Source organism: Mytilus trossulus, chromosome 3 (assembly GCF_036588685.1).
Source record: "Mytilus trossulus isolate FHL-02 chromosome 3, PNRI_Mtr1.1.1.hap1, whole genome shotgun sequence".
NCBI lineage: Eukaryota > Metazoa > Mollusca > Bivalvia > Mytilida > Mytilidae > Mytilus > Mytilus trossulus.
Window position 1 is genome coordinate 36860626 of NC_086375.1, and position 14294 is coordinate 36874919.

Genomic DNA, 14294 nt, shown 5'->3' on the forward strand with positions numbered 1-14294 from the left:
TAAAGCTCAACAGCTAAAAGCTTTTTAAAAAAAATATTGGTGCTATTTTAGAATTTCACAGTACATTGCAACAAGTTTATGTTGATACATTTGAATATCTGTCATGGCTGTATGTAATTTCTTAGCTTAACAATGCTTTTACATATATGCAGCCTTCATTCAAGGATGTGATTCTTATACCGAAAAATATTTCATTATGAACAATGACTTGATCAAATCCTGTAAACATTATACAAACTTAAAGGATCAAAGGAACAGCCATGCAGAGGTGCCCTTAGGCCAGAACACTGTACAGCTCATCAGGCTTATAGATTGTAATCAAAAAGAGATAACAGTTGCCCAATGCATCAAAATAGTATTAGTTAAGCCAATTATTAACCCTCAAACCAAAGTTAATTGGTATTTACATGTGTTTATAGCATTTTAATTATAAGTTAGAGCTACAGTTTTATCAAAGACAATACCAGTAACAAATACATTTTCAGGAATCTTGTTTTTGACAGATACCTACATGCATGTGCCTTTTCTATCTAAAGAACCTCATCTGAGTTTGCCATCTGTTTGATTTTATTGATTTTGTTATTTAGGGAGTATGGTATATTGATAGTGGATCAGTGATTCAAATTATTTCTAGACTTGGGGCTATTTTTAAGCCTAGAACATATTGTGCAGATGTCTTCTGTATTTTTATGTGCTTGTTTTCCTGTCTTTAGGCCTAAACCAAGCTTGTCCTGTTATTAAGATTCTGATGATAAATGTACATATAATCATATGCATCTCCAAACATAATAAAAAAAATGCATTTTGTTGCCTTTTTTTACTTTAGGGATTCATATACTTTAGGGTAAGGGTTTATTTATAGTGATGGTTTATAGGTCAGGGCATGTTTTAGGTTAGAGTTAGATATAAAGGTCAGGGCTAGGGTTAGGGTAAACTTTGGGGTGAAGAATACTTCAGTATAGCTCTGTAAGATTTGGGCCGTAAAAGGAAGCCCATTTTTGTACAGAAAATACTGTACGATAAGCTTGTACTATATACATGATATATATTCAATCAGTAAATAACAAGGGAGGTACTTTAAAAATTTTATAACTGTAGAAATCAAACCATCTTCAAACCCTTTTACTGACTGTCACTCTAGCAGATACAACAGGATATGCGTTCCTTATTGATATTTCAGAAGCAATCACTTTTGCTATCGTGTGCAGCTGATACTTGTCTTAGTTTCTAATTGCCATTGCAATACATTAGAATTTACAATCATGAACAGCAGATTTTAATCTGTGATATGTAATGCATCTGCTTTACTGATACTGATAGTCGGTTATGGTACATGCAAGTACAAATCCAGGATTTGATGTTAGGGGCGCTCCTCAGAACTAGAATTTATGAGGACCATATTATGAAAAATTTAATGGTACATATTTTATTCATGAATTACAATTTTTCTCCGTTTTTTAAGAAAGGCGGTGGGGATGTCAGATGTGCCCCTGTCTGAGCAACAGGGGTAATCTTTGTCATATATTTCCCCTAACGAAACAAGTCCCTGTATGGCATTCTTCTATCAAACACTATTTAACCCTCCCCAATAATAAACTTCCTTCATGTATATATACATTTAATATGCTGTTTGTAACTCAAATAAATCTCAGTGTTTTTATGCATTACAGGTAAACACTTATGGAAATTTTATTCAAAAATATTTGTTTATTACCTTTTAATAAAAATAAATAGACACTTTCAGTTGTAAAACAAATATTGATAGATAATACAATGCATATAAATTACTATTTGTCAGACTTGACAATACATATAGATAGATAGATGAATTGTATATCAAGTGTGTGAATTTTAGTTAAATGACCAAAAAATATATGTATATGTATATGTTACTACATCTAGTACCAGAGTTGGCACAAAATTCTTTTCGACTTTTTAACAAGGAACTACATGTATTGGAATCTGGAAAATTGATAAGAAATTTATTATGAAAACTAATCCAATTTTGGAGAGTCACCAGGCAATTGGGGTTCTTGGTTATGCGAAATGTTTTGAAATGCAAAGAAAGGGGAGGTTCTAACAAGAACATTCCTACATTTTCCCTCCCTCCCTTGATGGACCAAATGATTTTTGTAAAATCATGTTTGGATTTATAACATGTATAATGAATCATTGAAATAGTTGGGAGTTAATTAATGATTATTGGAAATTAAACACCCATACTCTAGGTATAGGTCAACATTTTTACATTGACATTGCCAATCATTTTATTTTCAAACAAGTGTGTTGTCCAATTTAAAGAAGACAAATTAGGTCAAAACAGAAGTGTTACAATGTATCATATAAAGTATATGCAATTTATGACCTGTATGTTTTAATATTTGCCCTAAGTATAACATACTGCTTGACTTCAGTCAAATAGACGCTATAAAACTGGTCCCCTTATCAATTATTCATATTTTGTACTTATAAATAAATTGGCGCAAAAGCATGACATATATTGATGAGAAGAGGTAACTGTCCATATCTGTTACTTTATATTACACAGAAATGAAGTAAATCGACTATGACAGGTATTGTGTAGGGTTGTTTATCTGTACAATCATCTGAATATTAAATTATAACCGTACCTTACAGGCATCCAGAATATCTTTATCAAAAAGGTACTGGAAATTATCTGTAAGTAGCTCATATTTACTGTACCGCCTTCTGAACTGGTCCTTCAAAGTACCTGCAGGGGAGGTACCAGGAGTGGTACCAGGGGTACTCTGCAAACTATCATCCATCAACTCCGAAAAAGATGGCGAGTGAGCTCTACTGCTGACCTGACTACTGACTTGGCTACTCGTTATTGAGACATCATCCATCATGACCCTCCTTCTTTTCGGTTCAGAAGGAAAATCCAAAATTCTTTTTAAATCAGGACTCGAAATGTTGTTCCTTTCCATCAAAGCAGGACTGTTGGTTCGACCGCTTTCAACAGGTGAAAAATTTAGTGATTGAGATGACATTTTATCCACTTTTCTTAACGGTGTTGTTGACATTTTTGATTTTTCTGTAGGATGTATGGTATAAATTCCAATTAACAGATCACTGTAAAGTAATATCTTGTTTCCCGCTTATTTCAGCATCAGGTGACCTTGAAATTTGAAATTCTTCCTTTTTGAACATTATCTTAAATCCCCTGATCACTCAGAATGACAAGAATTTTTTTGTAATTTCCTTTTTCCTTGCTGAAACAGCACGATATTTTCCTTAACTGTGAATCTGGAATCCAATTTCTAGGTCATTGATTCTAATGTCTGCTCAACATCTCTGGGTAGTTACTATAAAAAAACAAAAAATCAATCATAAACCATTCAAAACTCATCAAATATTACGGCTACAAATATTGATACAGATCACACGAATTAACAAGATTTAAATCCATAAAAATTCTGCCATAAAATGGCTGCTGAGGTGTAACATATATACACATCTCTAATTGTTCTATTTTTAGATTCAGTGATGCATTTGAGAAGAGCCTGCACATGTTCAACTTCATTCATTAAATTCCTTTGGCATATTTTGGCAACAAATGAACTTTTCAAAACAAAATCAATACTCTGGATTAATATTTAACTGATCATCTTAATTGGTAGAAATATAGTGTGACCTTTTAATATTACACCTTTGAATTCATGGCGAGGTGATAAACATGCTTGAATGACTTGTTAACATGTGCTTACTATACTTACATGGCGTTATTTATTAGAAGAAGACCTTGGCATTTATTTTTCCCAAAATTAATCAAAAGTATTTGTTTCAAATATACTGAACTTGTTTTAAAATCTGTAATTTCTCAGTAATACAGTAATTACAATTTGAGGCGAAACATCTAAATAAATGAAAATTAAAAGATATGCATGTTTATAAATCAGAAGCCAAAGGCCATATTTTAGGATATACAAACTAACAGGTTTATTATGTTTGTTTATTTCTTATTCTGTCAGTTTTGTCATATTCTATCATGAATAGTTATTGCATGTTAGGGTAACATCAACACATACTACCATAAACCCATCTAACCAGACAACAGTGTTATGCTGACAGCAATGATGTGTGGTCACACTTCTGGTCAGTTTGAATTTATAGACATCCAGTGCTCTGAACTTCTGACTCATTGTATGACCAACTATTGTTACTTTTTAAGAATACATATATATATAGCCACTCCTCCTCGGGAACTGTTTTATTACTTATGTTATACCTGATTCAAACATTAAGATATTTAGATCTGCATTACAAAAACTTAGACTTATCTGAATTCCTAACATTCAAACTTCAAAGTCATTTAAGTCTGGGTGGTCATTATATTAATCCCATTACTAATCAAGATTCCTAAGGCCAAAATATTAAAATTTTAGTCAATTAAGTGTTGTGGATACATCAAATCCACTTTCTTCATTACTAGAAGTGAAAAATCTTCAAATAAAATTCTATAAAAAAAAAAATTACGCAATTGTCAATTCCTAATAATGCTTATGATCAACTTAAGTGTGATAAAATTGAACCTAAAATATCCTCTTATACTGACTTGTGTTATATCTAAAACCGTTGAAACACATTGACCCATGATGACGTAAGCCCCCTCCAAGATTAAGTATCATTTTCAAATGTCATATTTCAGACTATCCTATCTTGAAGTTTATCATTATCATATCATAATTTTTCAACAATCCTTCATATACATGTAAAGTGGTTAATCTGTTTGGCAACTATCCAACCATTGTTTGTATATACAAATAACTTAAAATAAGCCATCTATATAACACATTAAAACACCAAATATTCTTCAAAGTGATAAATTCATTTTATTTTCATTCCTATTATATTTTAAATCCACGATTAATCCATTATTACGAGGAAAAAAACAATATTTACATTATTTATTACGAACACCTTACCTGAACAGGTCCTGATTATGTCCTATAGGTTTATGACACAACTACGACATGATTTAATCACCTTTTATGTAACTCTTATCTTTATTTTTTAAATAGAAATTATTACTACACAGAGGAAATAATTGTGTCAATTTTTGGTTTTGTACGAATATGACAAGGATATTTTCAACTTGTACAATGTACACAAGATATTGATATCCAAGTGTAACATGAATGACTTTAAAAGTACAATTTTAAGAGATTCTAATTAAGAATATAATAACAATTTTTTGGGGAGATTTTTTTCTACTTGTACATCAAAGTTATTGATATGTAGGTGAAACATGAATGTCTTTAAAAGTATTATGAAGATTTCATTCCTTTTAATTTACTAATTTTTATTTCTATCTAATTAAACAGAATACTTCACATTTCTATAAGGCACTAAAACAAATTGTCTCTCTCCATTTAAGATTCAGTTGTATAGGGCAAGCATGAGTAAAATCAGTTACATATGGATAAGCCAGGGATGGCCCCATATACATTTAGTAGTTTCAAAACACATTTAACATTATATAATAAAGTTAATAATGGTCCATAGATAGGGATCATCATAGACCTGTTTTACAAAAAATGGAAATACTTTGACCTGAGGATCAGACTAACTTTACAAGTTTTATATGTCAGTCACAATGACATTTCACAGATTTGTGGTTGTAATACCGAATACTTTCTCATTACAAACATCAAAAGTCTACATCAAAGAATGTCATAACTAGTTGTTATACTAGTACATAGATATAGGAAGATGTGGTGTGAGTGCCAATGAGACAACTCTCCATCCAAATAACAATTTAAAAAGTAAACCATTATAGGTTAAAGTACGGCCTTCAATACTCTTTATGTATATATATAAAGAGGAAGAGACCAAATGGCACTAAAATTAACTATAGTTTAGTCCAGTAGAACTGGCTTGCCAAAAAATAAAGAAGGTCCAGGTCATACTTCAGTCATGCTGATGGAAGGATGATACATCCAAAAATACATATCTAGGTCAGGACATTTCAAACTTTTGGCCTGGACATACTTCTTTGACCAATTTGTTTTAAATATATGCCACCGTGATGGTCATATGCTGTGCATGATTGTATGACACACATGATTGTATGGCAGTACACTTAAATGCCAATTGCAATTGGCATTTTTAAGACAATATGAAAAGAAGAAAATTGTATAGAACATCTCAGAAAAAATAACTTGAAAGCAATAAACAATTTTGGTTATAAATTTTTACGCCATGTAATTTTATAATTTTTTATTTCTTTTATTTCTCCCTTAACATGCTTAAATTTGTCTCATTTCATGTTTATTATTTTAAATATATGGAGATGCTTTTCTTTGTTTTGCCGCAAGCTTTTCAAAATAAATGAAAATGAATGCAGAATCATTTTAACCATTGTTGATGAACAACATAAAAGGATAGTCTGAGACTAAAAACATTTTTTTCTTCATAATTTTCACATGACAAGGGGGTCATTCAAACAGACCTAATTTTACAAACTAATTGAAATTTACATTTACACCCCACTAGTTTAACAAAATACCCTATATTTCTGATCCACTTCAGAATTTTCTAAGTGTGAAAAATAAGACACAAAAGCTTTATGAATAAGTAAACCACAGATTTAAAATAAATAAACTTTTCTTCAACAGTTTTATTTAAAAAGCAATAACTGGACCCAATTTAAACCAAATAATAGCGCTTTTTTCTGTAAAGGTTGTTAATATTGAAATCCTTTGTTTAATCTGAATGCTAATGTATATTTTTAACATCAATTTCTGATACAAAAGATGATTGTCAAAATCATTAAATCAGAAATATTTTTACTATTTATTTTTAACTGATTTTTTTTTCTATTCAATGGAATTAGTCATTGAGTTCACAGACTATTCTCCCCGCTGAAAACTAATGCTATTAAGGGCATTCCTATATAAAATGGTCTATAAAAAGTGAATGGATGAATCAATATACGCTTTTTTCAGAAGATAATTGCACCTTATAAATGGAATATTTTAGATACGCTTGAAAAAAATTCTATAATGTGAAATATGAAGTAGGATTGCCATGTGATTTTTTTATCCTCAATACCTGCAAGCTAATGACAATTATGGCGATAATGTTTAATATTGTTTTTCCTTACCTGTAATTACAAATAACAAAGACGTTATTGATATTCCATCAACAAACTTTGTCATTTTTTTTCCTGAATTTTATCCGTCCCACTAGCAACCAGCATGAAATACAATTCCCTGATGCTGGGTATTTAATCAATTTGAAATAATGTGGAAACTATAAGAGGAAACAACTGACAATCTTCCCTGTCATAAGACATTATATTAATACAGATATTTCCCGATATTTGATATAACTTCAAATAACATCTATCCATAATGATAAACAATGATACAATGCCTAAGGTAAAATCTGACCTAATCATGGAAGATCTCCTTGACAACAAACTGGTACTGGTCAAGCTGACCACTTGGGACTTGTTACATTATGGTCAGTAATGGCAATTATGTTCATTATTCATTTCAAGAATGTGTTTAACTGGCCAATAATTTCCTAATATTCTCTTTAATCAATGTTAATTAGTCAGAATTCAAAGGTCACCATCGAAAATAAGAAACAAAATTACTGATACTATTATTTATGAGTATTTCAAATATCTCTGAATAATTAATACAATTTCTTGGAATGCAAAGTTCATCAACTAAATATGGAAACAAATTGATGAGCTAGACAGCTTTTGCCAATTAAAATGCAGTTAATATAAAAGTTGGTTTGTATGTTGCAATAGCATTTGTAGAAATAAACTTAAACACAATCATTATATGGCATTCAAAAGCAGTCAAAAGAATGCCCAAGGTTTTTGTGAGATTTTTTAAATGTATACATTTATTTGTTTTATCCAAAATGTCCTTAAGATAATTGAAATAATTTGCCACTGGACATAAAGCAAACAAAAGTTGATCATTTTATCCCTCAACTGATAAAAATTAAACTGTCTGTAAACATGGTAAACGTACCCCCTTGGAGTTGAATATTATTCATTAGCTAGCAGTTACATGTTTGTAGTTGGGAGGCTGGAAGACCTCAGTTTTTGAATTGAAAGAGCTTTTACCATCACTGCCAATCAGACAATTCACCTCAGTTTTTGGTTGGCTTTCTGATTCTCAATCTTTTTTTAAGTATATGGTTATAGATTGCCACCTTGATATTCTTTGCCATTTTTACTCCTGTTCTAAGAATTCTACTATTGTGAAGCATTAGACCTACTGAGAATTTTTACCATATTTGAGAGGGTAATGTTGAATTTAAATCTTTCTTTCAACAAAGCCAAAAAGTCCTATCTTTGGAGTTAAAGGAGTCATCATTTTCATACAATTTCTTCTAAAATTGTCATTAATGCATTTCACTGAAACCTTTCAAGCCTAGTATATATATATATATGCTATAATCTGCTAAGATTTTCTTTTTTCTTTATATGATTAATCATATTTAAGCTTTTTAGAGAAAATCCTTAGCCCATCTCACTCAATTATCTATGGTAATTCATTATAACACATTGCTGCAGGTGTGAAAAGAAAACTGTCCTAACCATAAGCTCCTTATCTTTTGTTCCTAAACCACTTAGTGCTAGCATGTCCTGCTAGATTTAACAATACCATTCCCTGGACAACAGGAAACTTGAAACCATCCATCAAGATAGAGGATGCTGGGATTGATTTTTTAATAAAATTTCGGTCAGGTAAATAGTAATGGAGGATATTGATGTTATTGTCCTACACAAATTTTCAATAGCCTGTTGATCTAATTAATCATTAATTGTTTGATTCAACAATGCATGATAGCTTTACTATTATCAATCAATCAGCATGTCATTCAAACTAAAAACAAAACTGGCAACCAAATATAATGAATTTTCTATAAAGGTAAATTCTATAATGAACATGATGAGAAATTCTTTGCGAAAAAGTATAATCAAGTAAAAATGTGTCAAGTTCATGTTTTTATTCCTTAATTTCAAGTATATATGCTTTTAATTAATAGGATAAAGCTCTCTTATAATTTTGCACACTTATGGCACATTTTCCTTCATACATGTCATAAGTGGGGCATAATAATGTCCCTACATGAGTACATGTATCTAGAAAATTTTAATTCAAATTTGTAAAATTAAGCACTGATCTTCATTATCATTCTAGGCAATGTATCAGAATTCTCCAAAAGTGATTGTCAGAAGGTTTTGACTGCTAAAATTTCCAAAAGGACCACAACAATTTTGGTATTTTGCAATAGAAATAATAGTGAGGACCAGCAGATTTTTTCAAGGACCTACAGGAAAAGAAAGATTTTGAGAACTCTGATGTATCACTAAAAATGATTCTGCTATGCAAATGAATCAAATCTGTTTATAGCGTTTCAGGTTTAAGATTGAAATGAAATAGTAATACCACCTATACCATTTACATGAGAATGGGAAATGGAATTTGTAACAGCAGACTAATTGGAAAACAACAATAGCATTTTTTTTATTTCTATTCATGCGGCAGTTTTGTTCTGTTTAAAACTATTTTCTAATTTGTCTTTTAAATGTAATTTTACCCCAAATGAACTTCTTCTTGCTCAATGTACCTACTGAAGCCTGTTGCTTTTTTTCCATTAATTGAAAATCAAGCAATTTGTATCAATATGCCACTTCTCCCTGGCTTCTCTCTTGCTTCACTCCCGTTTTATTGCAATTAATCATGTAAATATACCATCTTTCATAATTTGGTATCAATTTTTAATGAAAAAAAATATTTCTACCCTCATAAAGGTGAAAAAAAAGGAAATGATGACCTAATGTTGAACCCAAGATTTCTTTTTTTAAACATCAATTTTCTATGACTAATTCAGAGTGGTGAGCCTGGCAAGAATTGTTTTTAATATTGATCTGAAAGCCTACCTATGAAGGCTTTATGGTGTATAGAGGAAATAAGCTTCAGTGTAGGGAGTATTATTACAATCGGCAATTTAGTTCTATAACAGCTCGTTTTCTCTGTTACTAAACTCATATTCCCTATTTATTAATATCAGAATTTTTATTAATTAAAATAAACTAATATAAATCATATGATATTATTTCCTATGTTTTTTTACTGATTTCTGTTAACCATTCTTTTAAAGACAACAATTCAAGTGTAGAGAATAATTGACCGACAACTGCAAATTGATTAAAAGATGTATTAATGTTGATTTTACTGGTTCAATACCAAAACTGTTTTGGGCCACATGGACTGTAAATATCTAAATAATACTTTCTTCAATTATAAATACAAACCTAAAGTGTTATTACAGTCACACAGATCATGGTCATACTGTGCATTAACTAAAGCAATTTTAAAAACAATGTTTTTTCATTATTGAAGATAGTGTGGTTGCCTATACATGTTTTGTGTAATTGCTAAATCAAGTTCATTTGAACTCTGGTGTTTTTAATAGTACAAATATAAACTACTTCTGTTATGAGAAGAAAAGGGTAAAATTGAAAAATAAAGTTGCTTAACAAATCATTTTGGTGCTCTCTTTGCTCTCCACATTTAGGCGCTAGGTATCAACAAATTTTTTTTTAAATTAGGACAGCATACACACATTTTGCCAGGGAATTTCATAAAAAAAAATACTTTAGAATCTGTAAATTATGTTTCAAAATAGATTATAACAAAAAAAGTACATCATATTTGAACTTGCAAAAACACAAATTTTAAAATATTACATGCTTCCCTTTCTGTGCAGGAATGACAAGATAATGTTAGCAATGAGAGAATATGTCATTGCTATTTAAATCTTCAATGAAGCCCTAAATGTCCAAGTGCAGATCTAGCATGGTATTATACATGTAGCAGATTAAAGACTTTTATCATATATTTAGTACAAAATACAGCTATTTTGTATATCTAATAAAGGTTCTTTTTTCCAGTCTGTATCACCTACCCTGTATCGCATACCCCGTATCGCATGGCTAAACCCGTATCGCATACCCCGTATCGCATGGTAAAACCCGTATCGCATACCTTTTTTTTTTTTTTTTTTTTTTTAAACTTGAGTCAGTTTTTTTGGGGTTTTTTTTGCTTAAGAATTTTTTTTCTATTAAAAAAATTTTTTTTTTTTAAATATTAAAAAAAAAAAAAAAAAAAAAAAATAGGTCAATTTTTTAATGACGTCATTGTTTTGTATGTAACGTCACGAACATCAAGTTTTTACAACAATTTTTTTGGCACACTAAATGCAACTATAAAAAATACAAAACACTCAATAATACAATAATAAACAAAATATTTTCAAAACTACAGATTGTAAGGTAACCTAGGTGCTTCGTATAAATAATTGAGCAGTTATTTTAAAGCTTTGAAACAAGACAAAAGCAGAACTGAAGGTAACCCAGTGCTATGGATCAGAAAACAGTTCATATAATATAAAACTCTTCTGTTTAAATATATGATAAAGCGTATAATACATGGCAAAATCCGTATCACCCTCGACCAACATCATCCCTCGGGCCTAAGGGCCCTCGGGCTGATATTGATGTCTCGGGATGATACGACATATGATACGGATTTTGCCATGTATTATTCTCTATTTAATTTGCTTTTAGATTATTCAATGATGTGGTAGATAATTATACACTTATTGGCCATGGTTTATAGCAAGTTTGTTGTCCCTGAGTTACTTATATTGGTCTATTACTTTTCTTAGTTATTTTGTTGTTTTATAAGTCAGTTTGGTTCAATTTTGTAAGCAAAAGCTCATATTCATCATTGTCCTCAAGATGTGCTTTTGGTTACTTGTATCATTGGATTGCTGTCTTTAGTTTTTGGCCTAAATGCAAGCTGGGACTATTACAGCTTTGTATTTTGGCTTAAACCCAATCTGGGACTCTTGAACTTTTTAACTACTCCTAATGTTTTATTCAAGTTCAATTTTCAGTCTTATATAGGTTCATCTTTACTGTTTACCAGTAGTCAAAATTACCTAAACAATTTACTCTTGAGTACATGTAGAAATCTGAAAAGTATGTAATATTTGTAGTGAGATGTAAGTGGTTGACATTGACACAGATGAACCCTGAATTCAAATGTGCAGGATAGTTGTTCAAGCAAATACATGTATGTGTATATATGTTTCTGTCTGGTTTTATAAATCTCAGGCCTCTGGTTATAGGGACAGGACAATTTCATTCAAATCCACTATTGGAGACAGAATGTCTTGATAGTAACATTTGTGATTATTTTTCAAGGAAATTTTGAATATGATATTACTATGACCTTAGACTACTGTAACATATAGATTCGGTGTTGATTACAAATGTCATTTCAAAATTGATGAGAACCTACCCTCCCCCTTTTTCTGATGTTTAGTAGTTTACCGATGCGTATTATTCACCCAATGATTTCAAATCAAATGAAATAAAATAGAAATGGAATCAGTGATATCTGACCCCAACTGTCAAGACTACATACCAATCAAATACTGTTTGTTTCTTCTTCTTTACTTTGACAAGTCGAATATCCGCCACACGTTTTTGCGGGGATGACCTGGATATCCGATTTGAAATTCGTATTCTAATTGGACACTCGTCATATTCTAAATATAATATGGAAATCACCTAACAGGTGCCCGATATATCTAAATTACACAAATTTCATTCAAACTAAAGTAAACAAATATCCCCTTTAAATTAAAAAAAAGAAGTAATTTTACCTTTTAACGCCATCATATTCCTCTTGCTCGAGTCAGTAGTCTCATCTAAACTTCAAACCATCATAAAACAGGTTTTCCGTCCTCTTTTACAGACGGCTTCACCTGGCTTATAAATACGATATCTGCCAAAGTCTAGGTAAAATTTAACATAGTTGTATGCATGGTCAACATTCCGAAACGAAACAATAAAGATGAATAGAATGTGTAAAAAGGCGGTGAATAAATTAAAATGATATAGGTTTTTATTTTCTTATGGTTGATCATGAGCCAAATTTTTACATACAAACCATGGATTTATATAGTAAGACTATACAAATCCTTGTACAAACTAAGACAACTGAGATAGAAAGAGCATAGATGTAATACCCATTACACCTATGGAAAGAGCAAGGGTTCTGATAGTGAAAATCTTTGTTATGTAATGAAAAATAATTCAAAAGATAAAGTTGGGTCAGGCAGAGCCTGCCATATAATACAATTTATGTCTCTAGTACTGACAAAGATCATAATAATATTACATTCATTCTGGGAACAGTATGTTTAACATATATATATGTATGTTCCTGATTCATTGCCATTTGGTACTTATAGTAACTTTAAGTAATCAAATGTCAATTATAAACTAACTGTGCCGGAAAATAAAATATACAAATAAGCATTTACACATCCAAAACAGCATGACAATTTCTCCTATTTTTGTTACACTCACACTGAGACTACTATAACACTGTGTTATAGTAGTCTCAGACTCACATGACAAAAGACTCGCAAGGAAAGTTGACAGAATTCGAATTTGGCCAGTTATAGGGAGAATGTAATCTTTCATCGGTAACTTTCTGTAATATTTGTTTTTTCGCGGTCTTTTTTGTATCATGGCCTGAAGGCAGACCGTTGGTTTTTCTTTTAAATATGTTTTGCACTTGATATTTTTGCCAGGGCTGTTCTTGGTGACTATAATGAATCAGGGAATCCTCTCGTTGTTAACATCCATGCATATGGTAACCTATACCAGTCCTTAAATATACTTTGTTATTTGCAGTATACCTCATAGTCAAATGTGGGAGTGCTTAATTGCTTTGTTTTTTATTGGGTTCTTTTTGTATTGTATTTTTTTATATTAACATTTCTCCGCACAAACTACTAATGCCTCATGTTTGTCTTTTTAAAGTGAAGATACACTTACCGGGTGCACTTGAGTGAATTTCAACATAGTATTCATTGAATAATAATACATTGCTACTATTTTGTTGAGTGTATTTTCTGTGGTATATTATTTTATTTTATTATTTTTATAACACTTGTTATACATCTTTTATTGTGTGTGTATTGCATATGTTATTGTTTATAATAATATTGTCTGTATCATATGCCCTCCTGGGGCCCTAATTAATTTGGAAAATATACCTGGGAATATTATACTAAGTATATAAGACTCCCAGCCTATACCGGAAAATGTTTGAGTTTTTGATTTTACCATTTGTTAATGGACTTTCCGTTTTGAATTTTCATTAGAGTTCGGTACTTTTCACGGTTATTTTACTATTTTTATCCATGTTATTTAG

General features: G+C 30.8%; 1 protein-coding gene across 4 annotated transcripts in view; it reads right to left on the reverse strand.

The window, feature by feature from the left end:
* Nucleotides 1-12886, reverse strand: part of LOC134711374 (uncharacterized) — a 77103-nt gene extending 64217 nt beyond the window's left edge. The window contains exons 1-2 of one of the 4 annotated variants that reach the window (XM_063571929.1): nucleotides 12733-12886; nucleotides 2631-3326 (exon numbers count right to left, since the gene is read on the reverse strand). In XM_063571929.1, the coding sequence (XP_063427999.1) occupies nucleotides 2631-3044 (414 nt within the window). In that variant the 5' untranslated portion in view covers nucleotides 3045-3326; nucleotides 12733-12886. Of the gene's footprint in view, nucleotides 1-2630; nucleotides 3327-4946; nucleotides 5063-7126; nucleotides 7383-12491; nucleotides 12600-12732 lie in introns of those variants that run through there. The other 3 variants (XM_063571930.1, XM_063571931.1, XM_063571932.1) reach the window with 3 other exon arrangements.
* Nucleotides 12887-14294: the final 1408 nt, after the last annotated feature.